The 21,101-nt window shown below is 65.3% G+C and overlaps 1 protein-coding gene across 4 annotated transcripts in view; it reads left to right on the top strand.

The window, feature by feature from the left end:
* The window catches only part of CBFA2T3 (CBFA2/RUNX1 partner transcriptional co-repressor 3), a 58,641-nt gene that overhangs the window by 25,137 nt on the left and 12,403 nt on the right, over nucleotides 1–21,101 (top strand). For 2 of the 4 annotated variants that reach the window (XM_036832501.1, XM_036832500.1), the window contains exons 1-6: nucleotides 7,582–7,776; nucleotides 8,727–8,873; nucleotides 11,913–11,990; nucleotides 16,252–16,493; nucleotides 16,597–16,686; nucleotides 20,916–21,097. In XM_036832501.1, the coding sequence (XP_036688396.1) occupies nucleotides 7,731–7,776; nucleotides 8,727–8,873; nucleotides 11,913–11,990; nucleotides 16,252–16,493; nucleotides 16,597–16,686; nucleotides 20,916–21,097 (785 nt within the window). In that variant the 5' untranslated portion in view covers nucleotides 7,582–7,730. Of the gene's footprint in view, nucleotides 1–7,581; nucleotides 7,777–8,726; nucleotides 8,874–11,912; nucleotides 11,991–16,251; nucleotides 16,494–16,596; nucleotides 16,687–20,915; nucleotides 21,098–21,101 lie in introns of those variants that run through there. The other 2 variants (XM_036832503.1, XM_036832502.1) reach the window with 2 other exon arrangements.

Below are 21,101 nucleotides of genomic sequence, written 5' to 3'. Positions count from 1 at the left end.
TCACAGGGTCCTTGGAGGCAGGCCGGCCGGGGTGGCTAAGCGCTCTGCAGCGGGAAGGGCGGCGGCGGCAGCGGCAATGGACAGAGGAACAGCCCTCCCAGTCAGACCCCAGGACCGGGAAGGGCCACGCGGGACGATCCAAGGGACGTGGCTGGAGCGCCAGCGGGGGCGGGAGGGCTGCCCAGACCAAGGGAGGGAAGATACTAATCCTTGTGTATATTATTACTGATTCGTCGGTCGGCGGAGACCTTGATTGAAACCAGATGTGGGAAGCGGCCCAAGTTCCAGCTCCTGGGACTCATTAGGGCTGCCCGCCCCCCAGAATTCTCGTTGCTTTGCAGAGCATTGGGGATCAAAGACAAGCCGTCCCCTGACCTTGGCCTTGGAGGGGGTGGGGAGGGGTCAGCCTCCTGGTCAAACCCTCCCATCTCGATGTGAGGGGTCACCCCATGTCGTTGGAGCCCCCCGAGTCCCTCCGCCTCTGCCTGAGAGCCCCGTCCGGCGGGGTCACAGGCCCCTCTGAGACACGGCTGCTTCCTGGGGTGCATGCCTAGTTTTTCCCTTGTTTGTCCCACACGCACCCACTGGGAGGCTCTGGGAGGGTCCATATGCCCCTCTTCCTGCTCCAGGAAGTTGGCCCTCAGGCGATTGCCCGGCTTGCTCGAGACCCCCAGGGTCCAGGAGCTGTGACTGGATCACAGGGTCCAGGAGAGAAACCTCCCACGCACCCTCCGGGAAGCCTTGAGGGGAGGGGAGGGCATTCTGGGGGCAGGAGCTACCTAAGCAGAGGTGTCTGCCCCCGCGGTCCCGCCGCCCCCTCTGCGAGCTGGCAGTGGGTCTGTCCCACCTTGCCCAGGCCCCACGGCAGCCAGTGTGCAGTGGTCAGTGGCCTCGAAGGAGGTGAATCTGTCCCCAGGGGGTGCTCGGGGCTGACCGGGTGATGGGGGCGGGGCCGGCCCTCAGGAAGGACTTGCCTGCACCGCCAGCATCGCCTGCATCTCTCACGGCTTCCGAGGTCCCGCCTGACGGTCATAATGCCAGAAGCCTGCCTGGGACCGTGTGAGCAGAACAACATCCACCCCTCGTGTGGACGCAGAGGGACCCCGTGGGCGCCCGGCGCGCAGGAGGGCCGCTCGTGGGCCGAGGCACCTTGCTCTCACCTCCACGAGCTGTCACTGCTGGGGGACGGTGCCCGTGCTCGGCCACGCTGCACTGGGGTCCGAGGGCCCCCACGGTGTCCATGTCTGACACACGGGCACGTCTTTGAGCGGGTGCTGCCCACGAGGGATGCCCTGAAGCCGTGGACGTCACCGTGCGCTGCCTGAGTTCCCCACAGACATACCCGCTTCTGTCTCCTCTACGCTTGTGGGGGGTCGGGGGCTGTTTGTGGTTAGAAGGGGCTTTGGGGCTCAGAGCGGTGTTGTAATAGGGGGTGTAAGAAGAAAGGAAGGGAAGGAGGGAGGGAAATCCTGGCCGGGACCCAGTGGTGCCAGAGTCAGGACTCTGCAGCCTCGCTGGGCTGTGGGCTTGCGTGAACCCCGACCTCCAACCCCTCAGTTTCCTCATCGCTTCAGCGGGCAGCGACGTCCACCTGGACGAGGGCTCTGCCACGCGGAGGAGGAGCCTGAGAGAGCGTTGGCACTCGGCAGCCGTCGGGGCCTTGGAGGACACGGAGATGAAGCCGTGCGGGGCCCCGAATGTCACAGGCAGAGTTTGGACCTGATGGGAAGGGAAATAGGGGGCCTGGACCCTGGAGGCACCTCGCTTACTGTGACTCTGGGCCCCGCTGTCCCCATCCGTAAGCGGGGTGATAGCGGCGTCTTCCTCGAGGGCTGGTGTGGGGTGAAGGGTCCCGGGAGCCCAGGCTGGGCCCGGATGGATGGGGTGCCCCGCCCTGGGCAGGATGTCTGTGGGGATGGGACACTGCGATCCTCCCGGGAGAGTCTGGCCTGAGCAGGACAGAGTGTGCCCGGAGGCGCCGGGGACGGGTGGCTGTGTGCCCTCGCTTGGGACACCTCGGGCTCTTCCCGGGACACCTGACACCAGCCAGCTGCTGCCCTGCCCGCAGGCCTTCCGAGGACGGAGGACGGGGCTCCAGAGGACACCTGACTGGGGAGGTTCCCCTCCAGTCTCTGGCCGAGGCTCTGGGCTGGGGGGTCAGGACTGGCATCTGCCGAAAGGGAGCCTGTGGGCCTGGGGAGGCTATGACCGTCCCGCTGTCCGTGGACCATCTCCCCGTTCTCTTGGCCCTGACTCCACAGCATTTGTGCAGCACCTTCTGTGTGCTTGGCCCTACTTTGGGCACTTGGTTTCACTGAGAAAGATGTTCGCATTCGGGCAAAGACGTGGAGGAGAGTGTGGGAGGTGAGGGCAGAGAGGGGACGGCCAGTCACAAAGGGTCCTGCGGGCACTCTCAGGATGCCGGCCGAGGGGCAGGGGGCTGGTAATGCTCTTAGGAAACGTGTCTCAGGGACCAGCTCGCCCCTCTGCCTCCAAGAAAGCCCAGCGTCCGGTCCACCTTGGCAGGAGCTTCAGAACCTCGGCCGGCTGCCCGGCCCAGGGCGGAGGCCAGCACTTCAGAGCCGGGCCCAGTGGGGCTCCCTCCTCGCCCCCTACCTACAGCTGCGGAGGCTGAGGCCGGGCAGCGTGCCCAGGGGCCACCCGCTCGCAGGGGAGGGGCCGAGGCACAGGGCTCCTCCTCCGGGTGCAGGCCTCCTGCCGAGCCTCCCACGGGCCTGGGGAACCCTGCCTGCCTGCGGGTCAGTGCCAGGAACTGGGTGTGGGTGCGCCACAGGTCACATCCCGAGACCCCACAGAGAGAGTGGCCTCTGGGCCCTGGGCCTCGGTCTCCTCATCTGCCACCTCCCAGGCCGGGGGACCCGTGTGGCCTGCTCGGCTCAGGCCTGGCTCGCGGTCCGGACTCTGTCACCGTAGCTGTGTTACCTGTCAGTACCGGCCTACCTTCCCACTTCCTGAGGCTTCTGTGAGGGTCAGATGAGGTCACGGCAGAATCAGACTGCAAAAGATCAAAGCGGGGCCCGCTGTTTCTGCGGCAGCACGGGTGGGGAGTGGGCTGTGCTGATGCTAATGGCCCCCCTCCCGTGGAGGGCTCTAGAACCCCAGGGCTGGGAGCGCTGGGCTGTGGCCAGTTCCCAGACGGGCAGGGCGGGCTGGGAACACAGGAGGGCAAGGACAGTGATGGATGGGGTGGCTTGTTCCGCATGTTCCATATTCTTTCCCACCGGCTCCGCCCGGCCTCAGAGAGCAGCTTCCTCTGTCAACGGATTAGTGACGTGTAGTGGGAACTGGAGCCGCGGTCTGGGAAAGACGCAGGGTCTCCCAGGGGCCCTGGGGAGCACCGCAGGGGTCTGGGAATGTTCTCGAGGGCTGGGAGTGCAGGGCAGTGGGTGGGGCTGCGACAGAGGCCGGAGGAGGAAGTCCAGCTCCGAGGGGGGCCGCTCACATCTCACCCTCTAGCTCACTGGGTATCACCAGCGGGGACCACCCCCAGCCCTACAGGATCGGAATGGGACGGTGGGGAGGGGGGGACGGACAGTTAGAAGAAGAATGGATGGGGGGCACCTCCAGCTGCAGCCCTTGGGGCAGGTGGTAAGACGCTGGGGCCACCTCCAGCCCTTTCTCAGCTGTGTGAACCGAGCAGGTCGCCTAGCCTCTCTGTGCCTCGTTTCCCCGTCCGTAGGATGGAGCGGAGCACCGTCTGCCTCCGAGGGCTGTGAGAGGGTCACGAGTCACTGGCTGGGCCCCTCGCCCCTGTCTGCCTACCTCTGAGCCAGGACCGTGGGTGAGGGGTCTGGCACCCCTAGAGATGTCTCCCGCCCGCCAGCACAAGGGCCGTCATTCCGGCCAAGGCACTGTGCGGGACTCCAGGAGAGCTGGCGGGGAGCCCCGGTTGGGGATAAGCCCAGACGTGTCTTCAGATTCCGCCCCATCTCCTGCTTCATCTCTGTGCGGGGTTCTGGGGCTGCTGACGGGGCTGGGGAAGGGACAGGGATGCCGTGGCCGGCCCGCTTCCCCCTCCCTGGAGCTCTAACGTCTGGAAAGAGCCCGAGGAGCTGGGAAGGTGGTCCTTGTGCTCCCCTGCCCCAGAGTCAGGTCGCCCGGGGCGTCACCCACCGACTCAGAGCAATGAACCCGGCCTGACCTCAAACCCCAGGCAGCTGCCCTTTCCGTGTTCTGGTCGGCCCATGCAGGGAGCCCTGGCTTGGCTTCAGAACTTTCTAATCTCCCAAGCGATTGCAGGGCCTGGGGGCTTGAGGCTCCGATGGAGAGTCCCCAGGCTCGGGCCCTGCTGCCCTCAGGCTCTGAGACCCTGAGCAAGTCACTTGTCCTCTCCGAGCCTCAGTTTCCCCATCTATAAAATGGGCACGATGGCAGGACCTGCCTCCTGGGGCTGCTATTGAGGTGCAGTGCATCCTCGAGCAGGGGTATGGAGTTCTTAGTCAAAGTCGGTCCCTGGGGTCCTGAGGGGTGGGCAGGCTGATGCATGAGGGGCACGTGCTAAGCCCTCATGGGGGAAGCTGTTACTTATATATTAATCTCATAAGAAAAAAGGAACTTAAAGCTTGACATACATTCAGCTGCCTGGGCCCCATAACCGACCTGCTAAATCAGAGCTCCCTAAAAGGGGGCTTGTGTAGGAGGACCCCTGATGTTGGGTGGAGGATCTCTGGGGCTGAGGGCCCCCAATGACCCCAGAATCAGGAGTGGGGGAAACGCAGACCTGGAGTGGGTGCAGGGGGACCGTTCGAGCCTGGGGTCCCACGGATGGGGTCAGTGCCTCTCATAGGCGCGGCACAGGATGCCACGGTACAGGGGCCCTGACAGCGCCTTCCGGGGAGGCCACGAGGATCCAACAAGATGCTGTGTGGACGTGCAGCACATGGGGCCTGGCTCCCCCCGGGGCTGAGGTCCCCTGGGAGTGGACGCTGGGGACAGAGGTACCTGCGAATGGGGGAGGGGGGAAGAGCTGCCCCACAACGCCGGCCCAGGTTTTCTGGGCGGAGTCTGGACCTTGCCGGGACGTGCCCCCTGCCAGCTGAGCTGACCACGCTGGCACCCTCGGCAGCCTTGGCGGGAGTGGGAGCTGCCCCCTCACCGGCCCCCAGCACTCAGCACCCGACAGCGGGCCGCTCCCCAGGCCCCCACGCCCTGGCCATCCCCTGCTCGTGCTGGCTTGTGGGTGCAGGGTCCTGCCTACGTGGCCCCACGCAGGCTGCCAGATGGGCAGTAAGGTTGTGCCATAGCCCTCGGGGGTCCGGGCCTCGCAGTGGGGCTTAGGGGGTGAGGGAGCAGCCTTTGGCTGGCGCGGGCCCTTGAAAGGGGCTGGGCAGGAAGCCGGCTCCTGGGAGAGTGAGGCTGCCTGTCTGGCAGCTCGTTAGCCGTGTGCCCTCAGGCCACGCAGGCCAGCAGGCGGGCAGGCTTGGCTCCAGCACAGGCTGGTCAGGGCTCCACACGCAGCTCGGGGGTGCAGAGGTGGCGAGAGGGCGGTGATAACAGCTGCCACCACACGTGGCGTGACCACGGTGGGTGCCCGGCCCCCCACTGAGAGCGCTTCTCCTCCTCCTTTGATCCGCGCTGCACCCCAGGGAGGCGAGGAGCCCGGCTCAGACGCAGCCACTCGTCAGGAGGCTGGGACTCAGCTCCCTCTCGCCCTGCTATCCTCGCGCGGCCAGCCCCGAGGAAGGCAAGCGTGCAGGGCGAGCTGTGGGTGCGTCCACAGCCCCTCAGCAGCCCCCGTGTCGGCCCGCCTTGGAGCCAGGGCAGCCAGGACCCCCCGACCTGCCCCCTCCAGCCCCTGAGCAGGGAGACCCTTCCTCTAGGAGGGCTGCCGGTGGTGACCTCATTCTCGTGTCCTGCCCTGGTGTCCAGCACATGCGTGGCCGGCCTTCCAGAAGTGCCAGCCCAGCCAGAAACCCTGCGACAGGTGAGCCAGGAAACAAGGTCATCTCAGGGGATCACGTTCCAGGGGAGCTAGAGACCCTCATGTCTCATGTGGGGGCACCTCTCCTGAGGACATGAGGTCGGAGCTGAACCCCCAGGAGGGAAGGGGGAGTGGCCCGGGGGGTGTGCGAGGGCTCGGAGCTGGGGCTCTGGGTGTCGTGGGAGTGGGCCGGGGGGTAGGACCCTGGGAAGCCCCACGTGCGGTGGAAGCTGCTGGAGGGTTTCAGGCAGGAGAGACGACGTCTCTGGATGCCGTGCAGAACCTTCACGGGCTCCCTGCTGCCCACCAGCCCGGCCCAGCCAACCTCCTCTCAGTTCCCTGCACAGCTAGAGGCCCTGCACGCCCCCTCCCGCCTTTGCGCTCTCTGTTCCTTGACCACAGATGCGTTGCTCACCGTCTCCGCACCACCTCTGCTCTTCCCCGAGGTGCTCTGTCACTTTCCGCTTTCTGGGTTGGGGTGTGTGCCGAGGGCAGCTGCAAGAGCGGGGTCCCAGCACGCAAGTTGCTCCATAAACCATGACCGAATTTCACTGAGAGCTTGCCGTCGGCCATTACAGAGTCACCTCAGAGAGGTGAGGTGACTTGCCCGAGGTCACACAGCCAGGAGGCAATAGAGCCAGACTCAAACAAGATTCAAGACTTGTGGGGTTTCTGGCACCTGTGGCCCTACTGTGCACATACCTTGGGGACCCAGGACCCAGGGCTGGAGGTGGGACCTGGGAGAGCCGCAGGGGTGCCCCCACCCACCCAGCCCAGAACCTCCATCCACCTGGGTTTGATTCCCGGAACTGCTGCCTCTCCTGCAAGGGGGAGAGTTCGCGTTGATGACAACCAGGCCTTGGAACCCTGCAGACCCACCCAAACCATACGTGGTGTGTGCCCTTGGTGGATTGCTGCACCTCTCTGCGCCTGTAAAACAGGGCTGGCAGCAGCGTCCCCCTCACAGGGTTTCCTGGGAATAACAGGAGCCATGACTGTCATGTGCCAGGAGCGCGTGTGTGTCTCCTTTGTGAGTGGACGGCCTCGGGCCTGCTTGCCGGGCACCAGCAGGGCAGTGCCCGCTCCGTCCACGGGCCCGGCAGACACCATGGGGTGGGTGCGAGACTCCTTGCGATGTGGCACCCTCGTCATTGTGGGCACACTCAGTCCACCCTCCCGCCTGGAGCGGCTTCTCTCCATCCGCTTCTCTGGTCTGCTCCGCCCGTGATGCTGCAGCGAAGCCCCAGCGTGGAAGGGCTTTGGAAGGTCCGACCAGGCCCCGCATCCCCAGCGTCCCAACCTGGCATCCTAAGCGCCCTCCCTGGCCTGATGGCGGGACTGCCTGCCCCAGGGTGGCCTGGTCAGATGAAGGGCTGGCCAGGATGGGGCTGCACCCCACAGAGGTGGCCTGGAGCCCACGGCGCTGGCCACGTTTTCCTTCTTTGGTTGTCACTGGGGACTGGCCGCCAGCCCTGTAGCCAGGCGTGGCGTTGACGGGTCCCCACAGCTGTGGTGCACGTGTGCCAGGCCATCAGCCTCCTGACAGGCGGGCTGGTGGGGGGCAGGGCGCCCGGCGAGAGGGAAGCCAGCTGAGTGGACAGCAGGTGCCGTGAGGCCGGGTGGCTGCTGGTGACCGGCTGCTTCCCCCTTCCGTGGGGCCCAGTGGGGAGGGGGCTTCTCCTCTCTCACCCCCTGGGCCCTGGAGTGCCGAGGGCATCTCCTCTGTGTGAAGGAGGACGTGGGAGCGACGCGGGGAGGTCTGCACGGTCTGGGGCACAGGTGGCAGTAAATGCCGTTCATTAGCATCTTGGCTGTCCACAGAGGTGGCTGCCCGGGTCTATGTGTGTCTCCAGCTCTGCCCAGGTCGTGCGGGACCCCGGGAGGGGAGGGTGGGGAGAGGCAGAGGGACAGAGCGGTAGTCCTGGTGACGGCTGGCAGGTGTCAAGCCTGGCCCCATCGTCCCCCTGGCCCCCCGGGAGACTCCGTCAGTGTCAGCAGGACGAGCAGTGGCTGGGGCACTGTGGGCTGCGCCTGTCTGTTACAGGCGGGGACGCCCACCCACAATCCCAGCCACTGCTCGCAGGTCTCTGCGGCCGGCCCCGGTGCTGGCTGACCCTGAGCTAAGATGGAGGGGGAGGCCCAGAGGCTCACCCCCCTCCACCTGCAAAGAATACCTGGGCAGCTGCCGCCCCGGGGGCCTCCCTGGCAGCCTGTTACAAGTGCAGAGTCTCAGGCCCGCTCCGGACCTGCTGAGTTCAGAAATGCGGGTGGCGAGGCTGTCTGCGCATGCCCTCCAGGAGGGGCTGATGCAAGCGGAGTGGGGTACCGCAGGCTTGGGGGATGCCGCCCGACTCCCCAGTCTGCAGGAGAGGCAATCCAGGCTCCCCCAGGGCCACTCCCACAGTGAGAACTCCAGCCCGGTTCTGGCTGGCCAGAGTTCTGAAAGCTACACCCTCCAGCCCACCTGAAATGGGCTGACCCAAGCCTGCTCTCTGGTCCTAGGTGGGTGGGATGTCAGCACCTGTGAGCACACCTGGGGCTTATCTGGGGCAGGCTGGGGCCTGGGACGGGCTCTGTAGGCAGAGCCAGAAGTCACCTGGGGGCCACCTGGGAGTCGCCCACCTGGGCCCCCAGCAACATAGGCCCACGTCCAGCTGCTGGGGGCCTTAGCCAGGAACCAGGTGGGGCTGGGCGGCGCCGACCCCTGTGCCCCTCGGCCTGCTTCACCCGTGCTCTCTCTGTCTCTCTCTCCCTTCCCCCACCCCGGTGGCCATGGCGCCCACAGCGGACAGGAAGGAGAAGGCCTCCGCGATGCCTGGCTCCCCAGCCGAGGTGAAGACGCAGCCCCGGGCCACGCCCCCCAGCATGCCGCCCCCGCCGCCTGCCGCGTCCCAGGGGGCCACACGACACCCCTCCTTCACGCCCCACACAAGTGAGTAACCCCAGGGCCGGGCCCCAAGGGGCGCAGCGGGGAGAGGCAACTCCGGGGGTCCCTCGAGCCCGTTAAGGTCCGAGCTTCCACCCTGGACCTGTAAACGCCCCTGTTGGGCCTTTAAGAGGGAGGATCTCATCATGGGTCAGGGCCCAAGCTTTGAGGTTCGGATCCCAGCTCTTCTGCTTGGTAGCTGTGTGGCTTTGGGCAAACTTCTTAACCTCTCTGGGCCTGGTGTTCCTCATCTGTAAAGCCAGGCTGGTCATGGCCCCTACCTCACGGAGCTGCTGTGAGGGCGAGTGAGTTAATAGAAGTTCATAGCATGGTGGGCACACGGTGAGCATTCCGTCAAGGTTAGCTGCTATACTGGAGCTCAGAGAGGGATGGGGGCTTCCCCATGGTCACACAGCAGGTCACTTGCATGTGGGTGAATCCTATTGGGCCTGCACGCCCTGGAGGGCCCATCGGAGGCAGCTCTGGCCTTGAAGGAGCTCTGCGGCCAGGCCTGAGCCGGGTGTGTGGGTGGGCCAGGAGCTGGGGTCAGGGGGCCCTCTGACAACGTGGTGGGCAGACCTGACCCCCAGGTGGTATCTCGCTGGCCCTGGGCCTTGGGTTGAGCATCTCGGCACACACAGAGGGTCTGGGTGGGCTTCGGAATTCACAGCCACCACCTGATCCCTGGTCCTTTGAGTCAGAGCAGTTGGGAAGGAGACCCCCGGCTTGGGCTGGTGTGGGGGACAGTGTTCCCTGTTCCCTCGACCAGGGGCTCAGCAGTGTGTCCTAGGTGTTTCTGGTGGGCAATCCACGTGCCTCCCCCACCCACATGTTCAGAAGCCAGAAAGCCCCACACCAGGGGACCCTTCCCCAGGCTTTGGAACCCAAATGAAGCCCGTTTCTGGGGCAGGAGCCTCAAATGCCTTGGCTTGGTAGCCCCTGGTTCCCAGCGGGTTCATCGGGCTCCACTCCACCCACCCGGGGTCCTTGGCTCTGCCCAGAGCCCAGGGTGGGCCACAGGGCCTGGCCTGCTCCTTTTATTCCTGGGCGTGAAGGGTACTGGTTCTGCCCTCTGAGGCCAGGCAGAGGCCCCCACCTGGAGAAGGAGGTCAGGCTGGGCCCCTTGTTGTAGGATGTTGGCTGTGAGCTGGTCTCTGTTGGTAGATAGGGCAACACCACCTGCTCCCGGGCGCAGCCGCTGGAAAGCAGGGCGACCCCTGCACAGCAGGAGCTTAATGGCCAAGTACCCCTCCCCACACATCGCTTGGCACAGAATGTTCCAGCTTCTGTCCCCCCGGGGTCGGTCTGAGTGAGGGTCCCCACGTGTGACGGAGACTGGGGTGGGCCCGGCCCTGCCTCCTGCCCCGGGATGGGACCCCGAGCAGCGGGGCCCTGCCCTCCGCCATCCTGGGCGCGCAGCCTGCGCTGGCCGCACGGGAGTGGCCAGAGGTGGCCGCGCTTTGTCTCATTCACTCTTCTCGCCCGGGGACTGTGGCCGGCCAGTCACCCCTCCCTCTTTTCCAGAAGAGTCAGTCCTCACCTCGCGCTGAGCCGCAGGCCGGTCTGTCTCCGTCCACCGACCGTTGCCGCCCCGTGCGGCCTCGTGGGTGGGGAGGGGAGGCTCCAGCTGCGTACGCTCAGCCCAGGCGGGAAAGGGAATTCTTCCTGACGGGGCGACAGCAGCTCCCCCTGGGAAGAGGACCCGCCCCGCAACTGTTGTCCGGTTCCAAGCAGGAGAGACCAGCCGACCATTTGAGGGTCTGGTCGAGGGCTCTGACCCAGGGACCCCGACCCTCGTGGGCGCGACTCCCTGGCCTGCTTTTCTTCCCGGTCCAGGAGCCCGTGTTCCAGAAAGTGCTGGTCTGGGAACCAGATGTTCCAGGCTGCGGACTGGGCCGGGGTCAGCTGACACCACCGGCTCGCCTTCGCGAGGCCTGCGAACAGACGTGCGGGTGGCAGCCTGCGTGTGGCTCAGGGTCCGTCCCCTCTCGTTGGGGTCCCGGCTCCGTTTAGAGCATGGAGGTTATGAGAGACAAGAGGGTCTTTCTTTGCTAAGTTGACGCCTAGTGCTATCTGGCTGCTGGGGGCTTTTGTCTTAAGTGTCAGGCTGCCTCCAAGGTGGCCTCAGATTTGCTCCCTAACCCACGAATTCCCTGAAAGCAGGGTGCTTAACTGCATCTGCGCACCTGGCTGATAACAGCCAGAGTAGACGGAGCCTCTGTGTTCCCTGTGGATTCCTGCCAAGAACCTCCCCAGATTCCCCAGGACCGGCCTGCGAGCCAAGCTGACCAGAGACTGACCTTGAGCCATGGCTTGAGGGCTGTGGTTCTTCTTGCCTGGTGACTGCCCTGGGCACGAATTCATTTTAGAGTTGGAGCTGTGGCGTGGCTCGGGAGGGGGGCAGAGGGCTGAGAGAACTCTGGGGAGGGATGTAAGGAGCTACTCGGCATCTGGGAGGACCCTTAAGGGGCTAGCACTCCATCCTGCCCTTGATTACCCCCTGTGACGGGGGCTCAGTCTCTGTTTACAGTGGTACAGCTTGTCTCCTTGTGGCTTTTGCCCACTAACTCCAGCTCAGACGAATCAAATCTCTCTTCCTCTTTGGTGCTTCTGCCCTTCACGGCAGCTCAGACCTGGGCTTCGTTTCGGAACCACTATTGGTTTGTCTGTCAACCTCAAGCCCATCACCTGGGCTCCGGGTCCCTGAGGATGGTGCCGAGTGGGGTCACCAGGCGCCTTCCAGAAACACAGCTGTTTAAGAGCCAGGGTGTCCCACCCATACCCAGGGAGGTGCCAAAATTCTTGTGGAGCCCCAGAAGTTCCCACCAGAAATGGCCCTAAGAGATCCCCTGATCCAGCCCATTTTACAGAGAAGGAAGCCGAGGCCCAGAGAAGGTTGTGGACTGGCCCAAGGTGGTGACAGAGTCCCAATCCCCAAAACGCTGTCGAGAGGCAGGGGAGGGGCCGACTGTAGACACCCCCCCAGGGCAGAGTCCGGTGCCCGGCCTCCTTCCTCACAGCGTGTTTTTCTTATTTTGCTTACAGATCGAGAGGACGGGCCTGCGATGTCTCTGCCCCACGGCCGTTTTCATGGCTGCTTAAAATGGTCTATGGTCTGTCTTTGTAAGTAAAATAACAAAAACCACGGCCTCCGGGGGGTCCTCACCCGGTGCCCACTGCTCTGCCTGCACCTCTGCATCTGCCGGGCTAGGCCTCTCTTAGGGGACGGGGCCCAGGGGACAGACCCAGGAGAGCAGAGCAGCCGGGATCCCCAAGTCACAGACTGAGTTCACACCCAGCCCTGCCGCTCACACGCTCTGTGACCTCGGGCAGGCGGATGGCCTCGCTCAGCTTCCTTTTCCCCAACGCAAAACTGGGCGAATCGGGCAGGTCCCAGAGTTGCAAGAAGGTCAAGTGTCAGTGGCCAGTCCGCAGCCCTTCTCAAGGGCGGACCCCAGCCTGGGGCAGACCCCATTCTTACCCTTCCAGGCACAATGTCCAACAGGCAGGGACCACCACCTGTAGAAAGAAAGTTATGGAGCCAGTGCCAAGGGTGATCACACGGAGCCCTGGGTCACGTCAGCGTGAAGTCTGGCCCACACGGGGTGCTCAGCGGATGTTGGTCACTAGTGGTCATTCCCGTCCAAGTGCCCAAGCCGCAGCTGATGCCCTCAGGCGAGGCTCTCATCGGGCGAGGCTCTCATCGGGCGAGGCTGTGTCAGCCAGCAAGTGCAGCGGGCTCGCCCACCTGGACCGGCCCGATGTAAGCCCAGGTGTGGCGTCATCTAGGGCCTGGCGTGTCCACGGAGCTGCGGTGCTGTGAGGCCTGTGAGCTTTGTGTGGACAGGAGGATGGTGATTCCCGGCACCAAGGCCGGGAGGGGGGCTGGCGGGAGGGGCTGTTTTCGGTGCCTCGTCCTAGCCCCCCCGGCCCAGGCCCCGGGACTGGGGGAGCCGTGGGGTGCTGCGCTGTGCCCCCAAACCTCGGCCGGGACACGTGTGGTCTATCTTAGTAACACACCTGTTGTGGGAATGAAAGCACTTGTGGCCGAGGGTTATTTTCGGCGTCTCTTTAGCAAGCTGCTGAGACTGCCCGGCAGCCTGGGAGGGAGTGCAGCGAGCGAGGGCAGGCCGGCCGCCGGGAGGACCAGGCGCCGAGGGCAAGCGGGTAAGGGCGCCACAGGGAGGCCAGGCCAGGGGCTGGCGGGCGGGGTCCCAGGAGGCATGGATAGCCGCACGTCTTCGAAGCCCCTGAAGATCCAGACCCCGAGCGACGGCCCAGCTCTGCCGTGAGTGACCAGAAGCCCCCGCTGCGGTGAGGTCCCCATGCAGCAGGCCACCTCCCGGCCTGGCTGGGGTGACCGCCAGCGGCTGTCATCAGTCTCGACCAGGGTGTGTGTGTGTGTGTGTGTGTGTGTGTGTGTGTGTGTGTGTGTGTGTGTGTCAGCATCCACCGAGGGGTCAGCTGGAGCTCCACAATGACAGAGAAAATTAGCACAGCAGCAGGGTCTTCTGGTCCAAGGGTCCCCTGAACACACCTCGGAGAGGGTGAGGGACAGGGCCCTTCGTGTTCTGTGTCTGGAGCTCCTTCCATCCCAGAGCGAGAGGAAGTCCCCGGAGCGACTGTCCTGCAGGATTACCCCTGAGCCGGAGTGTCACCTGTGGGTCCTGGAAGGAGCTCCTAAGGTCGCCCAGACCAGGGGGGCAAACAGGTTTCAACCTGCACTGCGTCTCCAGGGAGGGAGAAGCGGCACCAAGGGCCGAGTGAAGGGCACGGGCCCCGGGAGCGGAGCAGGGCGCCACGCCTGCAGCCCGCCCCCTCTCGGGACACACAGGCAGCACGTCTGTTTTGGCGCCAACCCTGGCTTTCAACCAGTGCTTTCCAAACTTCTGTTACGTGGGGCCGGTTATTGATGAGCCATCACCCAACACGTAAAAGCAATCAGGTCAGGCGTTTCCGGCGCCTTCCGGTGGGAGAAGGGTACGCTGGGTCCTGCGAGGGGGAGCGCGCAGCAGAGGGAGCAGCTGGCCCTCCGGGCCCAGAAGCCCCGCCTCTGGTCTGGGCCGAGGGCCGCTTGCTGATGAGGAAGCGGAGGCCAGGCCCGCGTCTCACCCGCACGGCACGTGTGGGCTGGTCCAGGATGTCCACTCCCAACCAGGGTGCTTGTCTTGCGCCCGCAAGGCCTGGGCCGCGTTAGTCTGCCTCTGAGGGTCTGCGGAGTGCCGGGGCAACGGGGGACGGGAGGCGACCTTGAGCACCGTGTGCGCTGTTCGGGGGCTGCGAGGCCCGTCGCCTGCGGCTTAGGTGGCCGGTCCCTGGCCCACAGCTCGGGGCGGGCGGGGAGCGTTCGCAGGTGTCGCCGGCAGGCGGGTCATGGAAGCTGAAGGTGCAAGCAGAGCCGACCAGATAGCAGGCTCGGGGTTAACGGGGGTGGGCCAGTTCCAGCTCCCAGGGTTATGGCGCAGGCCTAGGGCTGGAGCAGGAGCTGCATCCCCCAGGCCTGCAGGGGCGGGTGGAGCCGGCAGCCGGGACCTGGAGAACCAAGCCCTGGGAGAGCCGAGGCCCAGGGAGGAGGGACGGGCATGCGGCCACCTCACGTGCTCCCGCCCTTGCAGGCTGGGCGAGGCCAAGGCGGCGGAGGTCACCCCCCAGAGCCAGGTCAGGATAGCCGGGCTGGCGTGGTCTGGAGGGGCAGAGCGACACGCCCGCCGTCCGTGCTGTGGCTGTTCAGAAGGGGCCGCTTCCCAGAGCCGAGCCCAGCAGCATCCCCACCCCGGAGAAAGGGGCTCCTGCTCCCCCGTCTCCACACACGCAGGCCCCGGCAGATGCTGGAGCCCTGGAGAAACCCGGCCCTGAGGAAGCAGCAGCTCTGAGCTGTCCTGCATCCCCAGATCCCTAGCCCGGCGAGGCGTGAGCGCACAGCCTCTGCACAGACCCAGCCAGACAAGGCGGGAGGGCCAGGGCACGGGCCTCGGCGACCACAGTTGAGTGAGTGAGAAGTGTGCCTGCACGTGTGCGTGTGCTAGTGTGCACGTCTATGTGTGCTGTGTGGGTGTGCACATGGGTGTGCCGTGGGCTACATTGCATCGTGCCCGTGTGTGCATGTGGGGTGTGCTTGTGGGCGTGTGTGTGCACGTGTGAGTGTGTACATAGGTCTTTGTGCGTGTAGGGTGTGCACTGGGTCCGTGTGCACATACGTGTGTGCATGCATGCAGTGCATATAGGCCTGTGTGCAAGCACGCGTGTGAGGTGCGTGCACGTGTGTGCACATTTATGTATCTGCATGCACGCATACACGTGTATGCAAGCATGAGTGCACGTGTGTTTGGCATGTTGCGTGAGGTGCGTGCAAGGCTGCTGAGGGAGGGAAGGCGCGGGGAGTGAAGGGCGTGGGCGAGGGGCTGGGCTCTGGGACGGTCGTGTAGGGAGCACACACATGTGCAGGAGCCGGAGTCGGGTGTGCGAACAGGAGTGTGAAGGAGCAGGTCCCGTGCAGCCTGCGGAGGCGTGAGCGGCCGCAGGTCGGCCGCGGAGTCTGTGGGCTGCGCCTTGGGACCCCCAGAGGCGTCCAGTCCACCGTCCCGTGTCCAGACCCCCTCCACCATCACCAGGGGCCCTGGGAGCCCACGACCTCTGACCTCTGTGCAGGCCCTGGTGCAGGGCAGTGTGGTGCAGGTGGTCGGGCTCTGGAGGGCTCCCCGGCCCTGGGGGCAGACTCAGCTGATTACGGTCCTGCCCCTGGACCACTTCACAGCAGTTCCAGTGTCTGTCACCACAGGGACCCACACTGCTGCTCCCGGGGCCCCTGCATGAGCTCATCGCAGGCCCCTCAGGTCACCTACCTGTCCTCCGCACGCAGCTGGGGCCCGTGTGCGCACACGTCCACCCGTGCAGCAGCCCCAGAGTCCCCCCTGCCAGCATCCAACCCCGCTTGTCCCGGGGGTCCAGGCTCCCCTGCCCCACCTTGAGCCCCGTCAGCCTGGCACGGGGCCCCTCAGGCGGGCGATGGCACCTGCGTAGGCACTGGGGCGTGGCTTGGGGCCGTGGTGGGGGGTGGGTGGCCACTGCCCTTTTGGGGGGATGAGAGACCTCTCCCTGGAAGAGGAGGGTGGGCCCGCAGATCCCAGTTGTGGGGAAGCCCCTCTACCTGCTCACAGGAGATGCGCGTCTGCCAGGCAGCGTGGGGCCGTGGTGTCCCCCGGGTGTGGAGGGCCCGACTGTGTGGCCCAGAGCAAAGCCGCAGGGCCGCTGAGCCCGGGCCACACCTGGATCCCATCCGTACTCGCTGCCCCACCCTGCCGGGGCCCCAGTTTGTGCGTCTGTAAAGGGTGTCCGTGGGGCCCGGCTGCCCTGCCGCGTCCTCACCCCGCCTCTCCCCGCGCAGTGATGAACGGCAGCAGCCCCTCGCCCACGGCCGTCAGCGGCACCCCGTCCACGCCCAGCGGCTTCAGCAATGGCCCAGCCACCTCGTGCACCGCCTCTCTGTCCACACAGCAGCTGCCCCCGGCCTGCGGGGCGCGGCAGCTCAGCAAGCTCAAGCGCTTCCTGGCCACCCTGCAGCAGTTCGGCAGCGACATCTCCCCGGAGATTGGGGAGCGCGTGCGCACGCTGGTGCTGGGGCTCGTGGTGAGTCGGGTGGGGGCGCGGTGACCCCGGGCCGGGCCAGCCCTCGGTCTCTGCCCTCCTCTCCCCGGGCTGAAGCGAGGTGTTTTCCCCCTCCCCACCACAGAACTCCACCCTGACCATCGAGGAGTTCCATTCCAAGCTCCAGGAGGCCACCAACTTCCCGCTGCGGCCGTTCGTCATCCCCTTCCTGAAGGTAGGGACAAACCCACTTCCCCTGCGCTGGGGCCCCAGGAGCCCCGAGTCTTTTCTCTGCCAGCTCAGATCAGCCACTGTTCTCGAGACTCTGACACCCCTGTCCCCCGGGGGGAACAGGGCTGACCCGTCGCAGCCGACTCCTGCAAGCTCACTGCCAGGCCGGACTAGTCAGCCACCCAACCCTGTGCTCTGAGACCGAGCTCCCAGGCTCAACCCTGTTATTAGTGGCCAATACACTCAGCCGCTCGACAGCTGTTTTTTGAGCACCTGCTATGTGCCAGCCGACAACAATGGCCGTAGACTCTGGAGCTGCAGAGAGGGTGCATTCTGATGAGGGGGGAGGAGGGCGAGGGAGGAGAGCGGGGAACAGAGCCAGGCAGCGGGGGCGGCACATGCAAAGGCCCTGAGGCAGGGGTGTGCCTGCTGTGTTTGAGGAGCAGCGAGGTGGCCGTGTACCTGGAACGGCGTGAGGGGAGAGAGACAGTGGACAGACGGTGGTCATGTGGGTGAGCAGACAGACGGGTGAGTGGGTGTCAGTTGGAAGGCGGCCGTGTGGTCATCACGCAAGATAAACAGTGGACAAGGGCCTCTCGGTAGTTGGTGTTGGATGGGCGGCAGCAACACCAGGGTGTGTGAGCAATGCAGGTTCCCGGGCCCCAGCCCAGACCCACTGAGTCAGAATCTGCATTTTAACAAGGTGCTGGGCAACGTGTGTGCACAAAACCGGGACAAGCGTTAGACCCATGTCTCCCCTGCAGTACTTCTCAGGGCCTTCACTCCCCTATGAGGGTCGCACATCTCCCAGAGGGGGTGGAGATGAAACGCTTCCCGAATGTATTTGACCCCGGGTGCCCCCGCTGGCGCGCATCTCCTCAGGTCAGGTTCCACAGAGCTCGCTTGGGAGATGCCCGCCCTGCAGCGCCTGGCGGGCTCTCGTTCCCCAGGCCCAGGTGGTGCTCCCAGCCGTGGGCCATGCTCGCCTGCACAGCTGCACCCTGGTGGGGCCTGCCTTTCAGAGGGTCTTGAAGACAGGCCAGACCAGACGTGCCCCGACGCGAGCCCTGACCCTGCCGCTTAGCCCCCACTGTTCTGGGCCAAGCTAGTTCGCCCCTCTGTGCCTCAGTTTCTGCAGCTGTGAAGTGGGAGCCATTCTCAGGCTATTGGGAAGGTTGTGGGAAGAGACGCAGGTAAAGACTTTGGGACGTGCTCGACGGACACTGGGCGTCGTCATCTGGGGATTTCAAGTGTTCTGCAGACGACATGTCCTTTGCAGCTGCCCCTGCTGAGCCCCCAGCAGCCCTCGGGGCGGGAGGGGGGTTGGCACAGACACTGCCACTGTTCCCGGTTAACAGGCGGGGAAACTGAGGCCCCGAGGTCCCCTCTGGTGGAGGGGTGGAGCAAGGCTGGAACCCGGATCCCTCCAGCTCCAAGCCTGCCAGCCTGCCCGGGGTGTGCCCCAGGCCCGCACCTCGTTCCAAGGGGACCCCACATCCGCTCCCTCCTCCCGCCTTCCCGCCCACCCCGCTGAGCTCGCTCTGAGCTGGGCTGAGGGTTCGCCCATCTGGCAGTCATTTGCAATTCATCAGGAGCCCTTCCCACTCCTCCCTGCTTTCAACTTACTGCTGACTCCACGCTCCCCATCGTGGGGGACGCAGTGCCTGCTATTCTGTCAGATTAGATATTTACTGCAGATGTCCCACCCGCCCGTGTCAGCTGCCCTTGTTTATCAGAGGGGCAGGAGCAGGGAAAACACTCCGCATCCCCGCGCCTGCCCCGGCCAGGCCCACTCGCCCTGGCATCCCAGCACCCTCCCAGGCACACCCCAGTGAGGCACCAGACAGGACGTGCCGGCCTGGCAGTGCCTGCCTCGGTGTGCCCCCTGCCCACAGCGCTGTCACGGGGCTCTCAGAGCTGTGGCGCCCCGATTGCTCTCCTGGTGATGGGGCAGCTGGGTGAGGGCCCTGGGCCGGCGGGCTGTCGGGGACAGAGTCCATTCGTCTGCCTGACGGTGGGGCTCCTGGGCGTGGCCAGTCCTGTCGCCGCGGCCCTGCCTGGGGAGTGCCCCGCCCCTGCCCCCCCACTCACTGTGGGACCCTGGCCTCTTGAGCACGCAGAGTGCCGCAGGGAGCCTGGGGGGCGTGCCGGCCTGCTGGGCGGCCTCGGTTTCCCCACCTGTGGCCTGGGAGCGGCGGGGGCAGCGCCTTCCTGGGGATTGACGGCCTCCCAGGCCCAACCGCGGTGCACCCACGTGGTGGCCCTTGGCGCCATCTCCTATAGCAGAGGCGGGAGCAGCGGCCAGCCCAGCCGGCTCAAACCCAGCTCTGCCCTTGGGCAACTGAAACTCCCACTTCCCAGTCCCCTCCCGGGTCCCTGGGGTGTGACAGCCCACCACCTCAGGTGGGACTGGGAGAGTTAACTCATGAGAAGCTCGTGGGAGCCTCACACCCAGGATGGGAGGAGCCAGAGCTTCTTGCAGCTCCAGCTGCAGGTGAGGCAGAAGTCAGAGAAGTTAAGTGACTTGCCCACGGTCACACAGCACAGCCACGGTGGGCAGACACAGGGCCTGCAGTGGAGTGTGGGGCAGTGGAGGAGGTCCTTGGGAAAGCAGTGGAAATGTCATAAACCCTCACCGAATGGGAGACACCTGCTCCAGTAACACCGTGACTGCGGGTGTCTTTGCAAACACTGATTTTCCTCTGGCCGGAGTTCCCGTCTGTGAAGAGGACAGCATGGAACCTTCTTTCAGGTGGCAGAGCTGGGATTCACCAGCTCGGTCCAGCATCTCAGCGGCAAGGCCTCCCAGGCCCTGTAGACAGAATTGGGACTGCTGCCCAGGAAGGAGAGGACCACCGGCCCCCCATAGTCTCTATGCATTTCTTCTGGGCCCTGGGCCCCATTCCCCCGGCCAAAGGCCCCAGGTCCCCTGCACCCTCTCCTGAGCCTGACGCTGTGCGTGGCTGAGTGGTGGGGCTTTCCGGAAGCTGGGAGATGCCGCCCCGCCCAGCCAGCCCTCCACCCGTGGCCCCGGCTCCCAGCTGGGCCCAGCCGGCCAGGAATCCAGATGTTTCCATGGCCCTAACAGCAACCAGCCAGTGCCTGTGCTGTCCCCCGCCCTGCTGCACCGGGAGAGGAGGGGCTGGCGAGGGGGAGGGAGGATGTTTGGCGTCCTCGGACCTCCCGGGACCTCCTTTCCCAGCTCATGCTCCTAACGTGTTCGACAGATGGCGGGCTGGCCCCTGTTCAGCTATCCAAGTAGAAAAAAAACAGGCCTGGCAGCCGGCGCTGCTTGACAAAAACGCATTGGCTGCTTGATCGGGTCCGGGTGGATGCGCTAGTGGGGGCTGGTGGTGCAGAGGCGGGAGAGGCTGCTGAGGTGGCTTGGAAACACCATGAGAAAGTTGGGGAATTGCATTTATTTACAAATACTTAGAACTCTGGCCCTCCCATGCGGCCTGCTGCCGGGCCCCCATCCAGCCGGCATCCCCCCACGGTGGCTCTGGGGAGACTGCCGAGCCCCCGGGGCCCTGCCGTGCTCGCTGGGAGGCCTAGAGCAGGGCGGAGGCAGGAGGGGCACAGCAGTTACGCACGGTGGTCACAGGCGGGATCTGCGTTCCAATCCTGTGCCCACCCCCACGTGCCATTCTGCTCCCTGTGCTGTGGTATCCTTACCCACAAACGTGGAACCCAGTGGTCGTGTCCGACCCCGGGAGGTGGCACGCGTGACGGGCCAGAGTGGTGTGGGTACACTGATGCCTTTATTCAAGGCTGGGCTGGGAACCCGCAGAAAGTGGGCAGGCAGGACCAGCCGGCACACGTTGGGGTCTGCGGCAGCTGTGCTGGGGTCCTGCTCGTCCCCTGCAGTGAGCTGTGTGCAGGGCTGCCCCGCCCCCCTGAGCCTCAGTCTCCTCCGTGCAGGCGGTCGTCTGGGGCCTGTTTCCTCAGGCGCAGGCAGCAGGTCCTGGTGAGGACCCCTCGGTTTCTCCAGATGCCAACGCAGGAGGGAGCTTGGTGAAGGGGGAAAAACCCCAAACCACTGGGTCTCCTGAGGGGCATGGTCCCGCCCTCATCCCCAGGCTGTAGCAGAGGAACTCGAGGCCCAGAGCGGTCGTGCAGCTTGCCCAAAGTCACACAGCAAGGCTGGCCGTTGGCGTCCCTGCCTCACCTCCAAGCACCTGGCGCCCTGACCTCAGTCGGCAGCCAGTCCAAGCCCCTCCCCGTCCCCCGCAGGCTAACCTGCCCCTGCTGCAGCGGGAGCTCCTGCACTGCGCCCGCCTGGCCAAGCAGACCCCCGCCCAGTACCTGGCCCAGCACGAGCAGCTCCTGCTGGATGCCAACGCCTCTTCCCCCACCGACCCCTCGGAGCTCCTCCCGGAGGTCAACGAGAACGGCAAGAGGAGAACACCTGACAGGTAC

The sequence above is a fragment of the Balaenoptera musculus genome, chromosome 19 (assembly GCF_009873245.2).
Source record: "Balaenoptera musculus isolate JJ_BM4_2016_0621 chromosome 19, mBalMus1.pri.v3, whole genome shotgun sequence".
In the NCBI taxonomy this organism is placed as follows: domain Eukaryota; kingdom Metazoa; phylum Chordata; class Mammalia; order Artiodactyla; family Balaenopteridae; genus Balaenoptera; species Balaenoptera musculus.
Note: the sequence above shows the minus strand (reverse complement) of the source record. Positions and strands in the feature narration are given on the sequence as shown.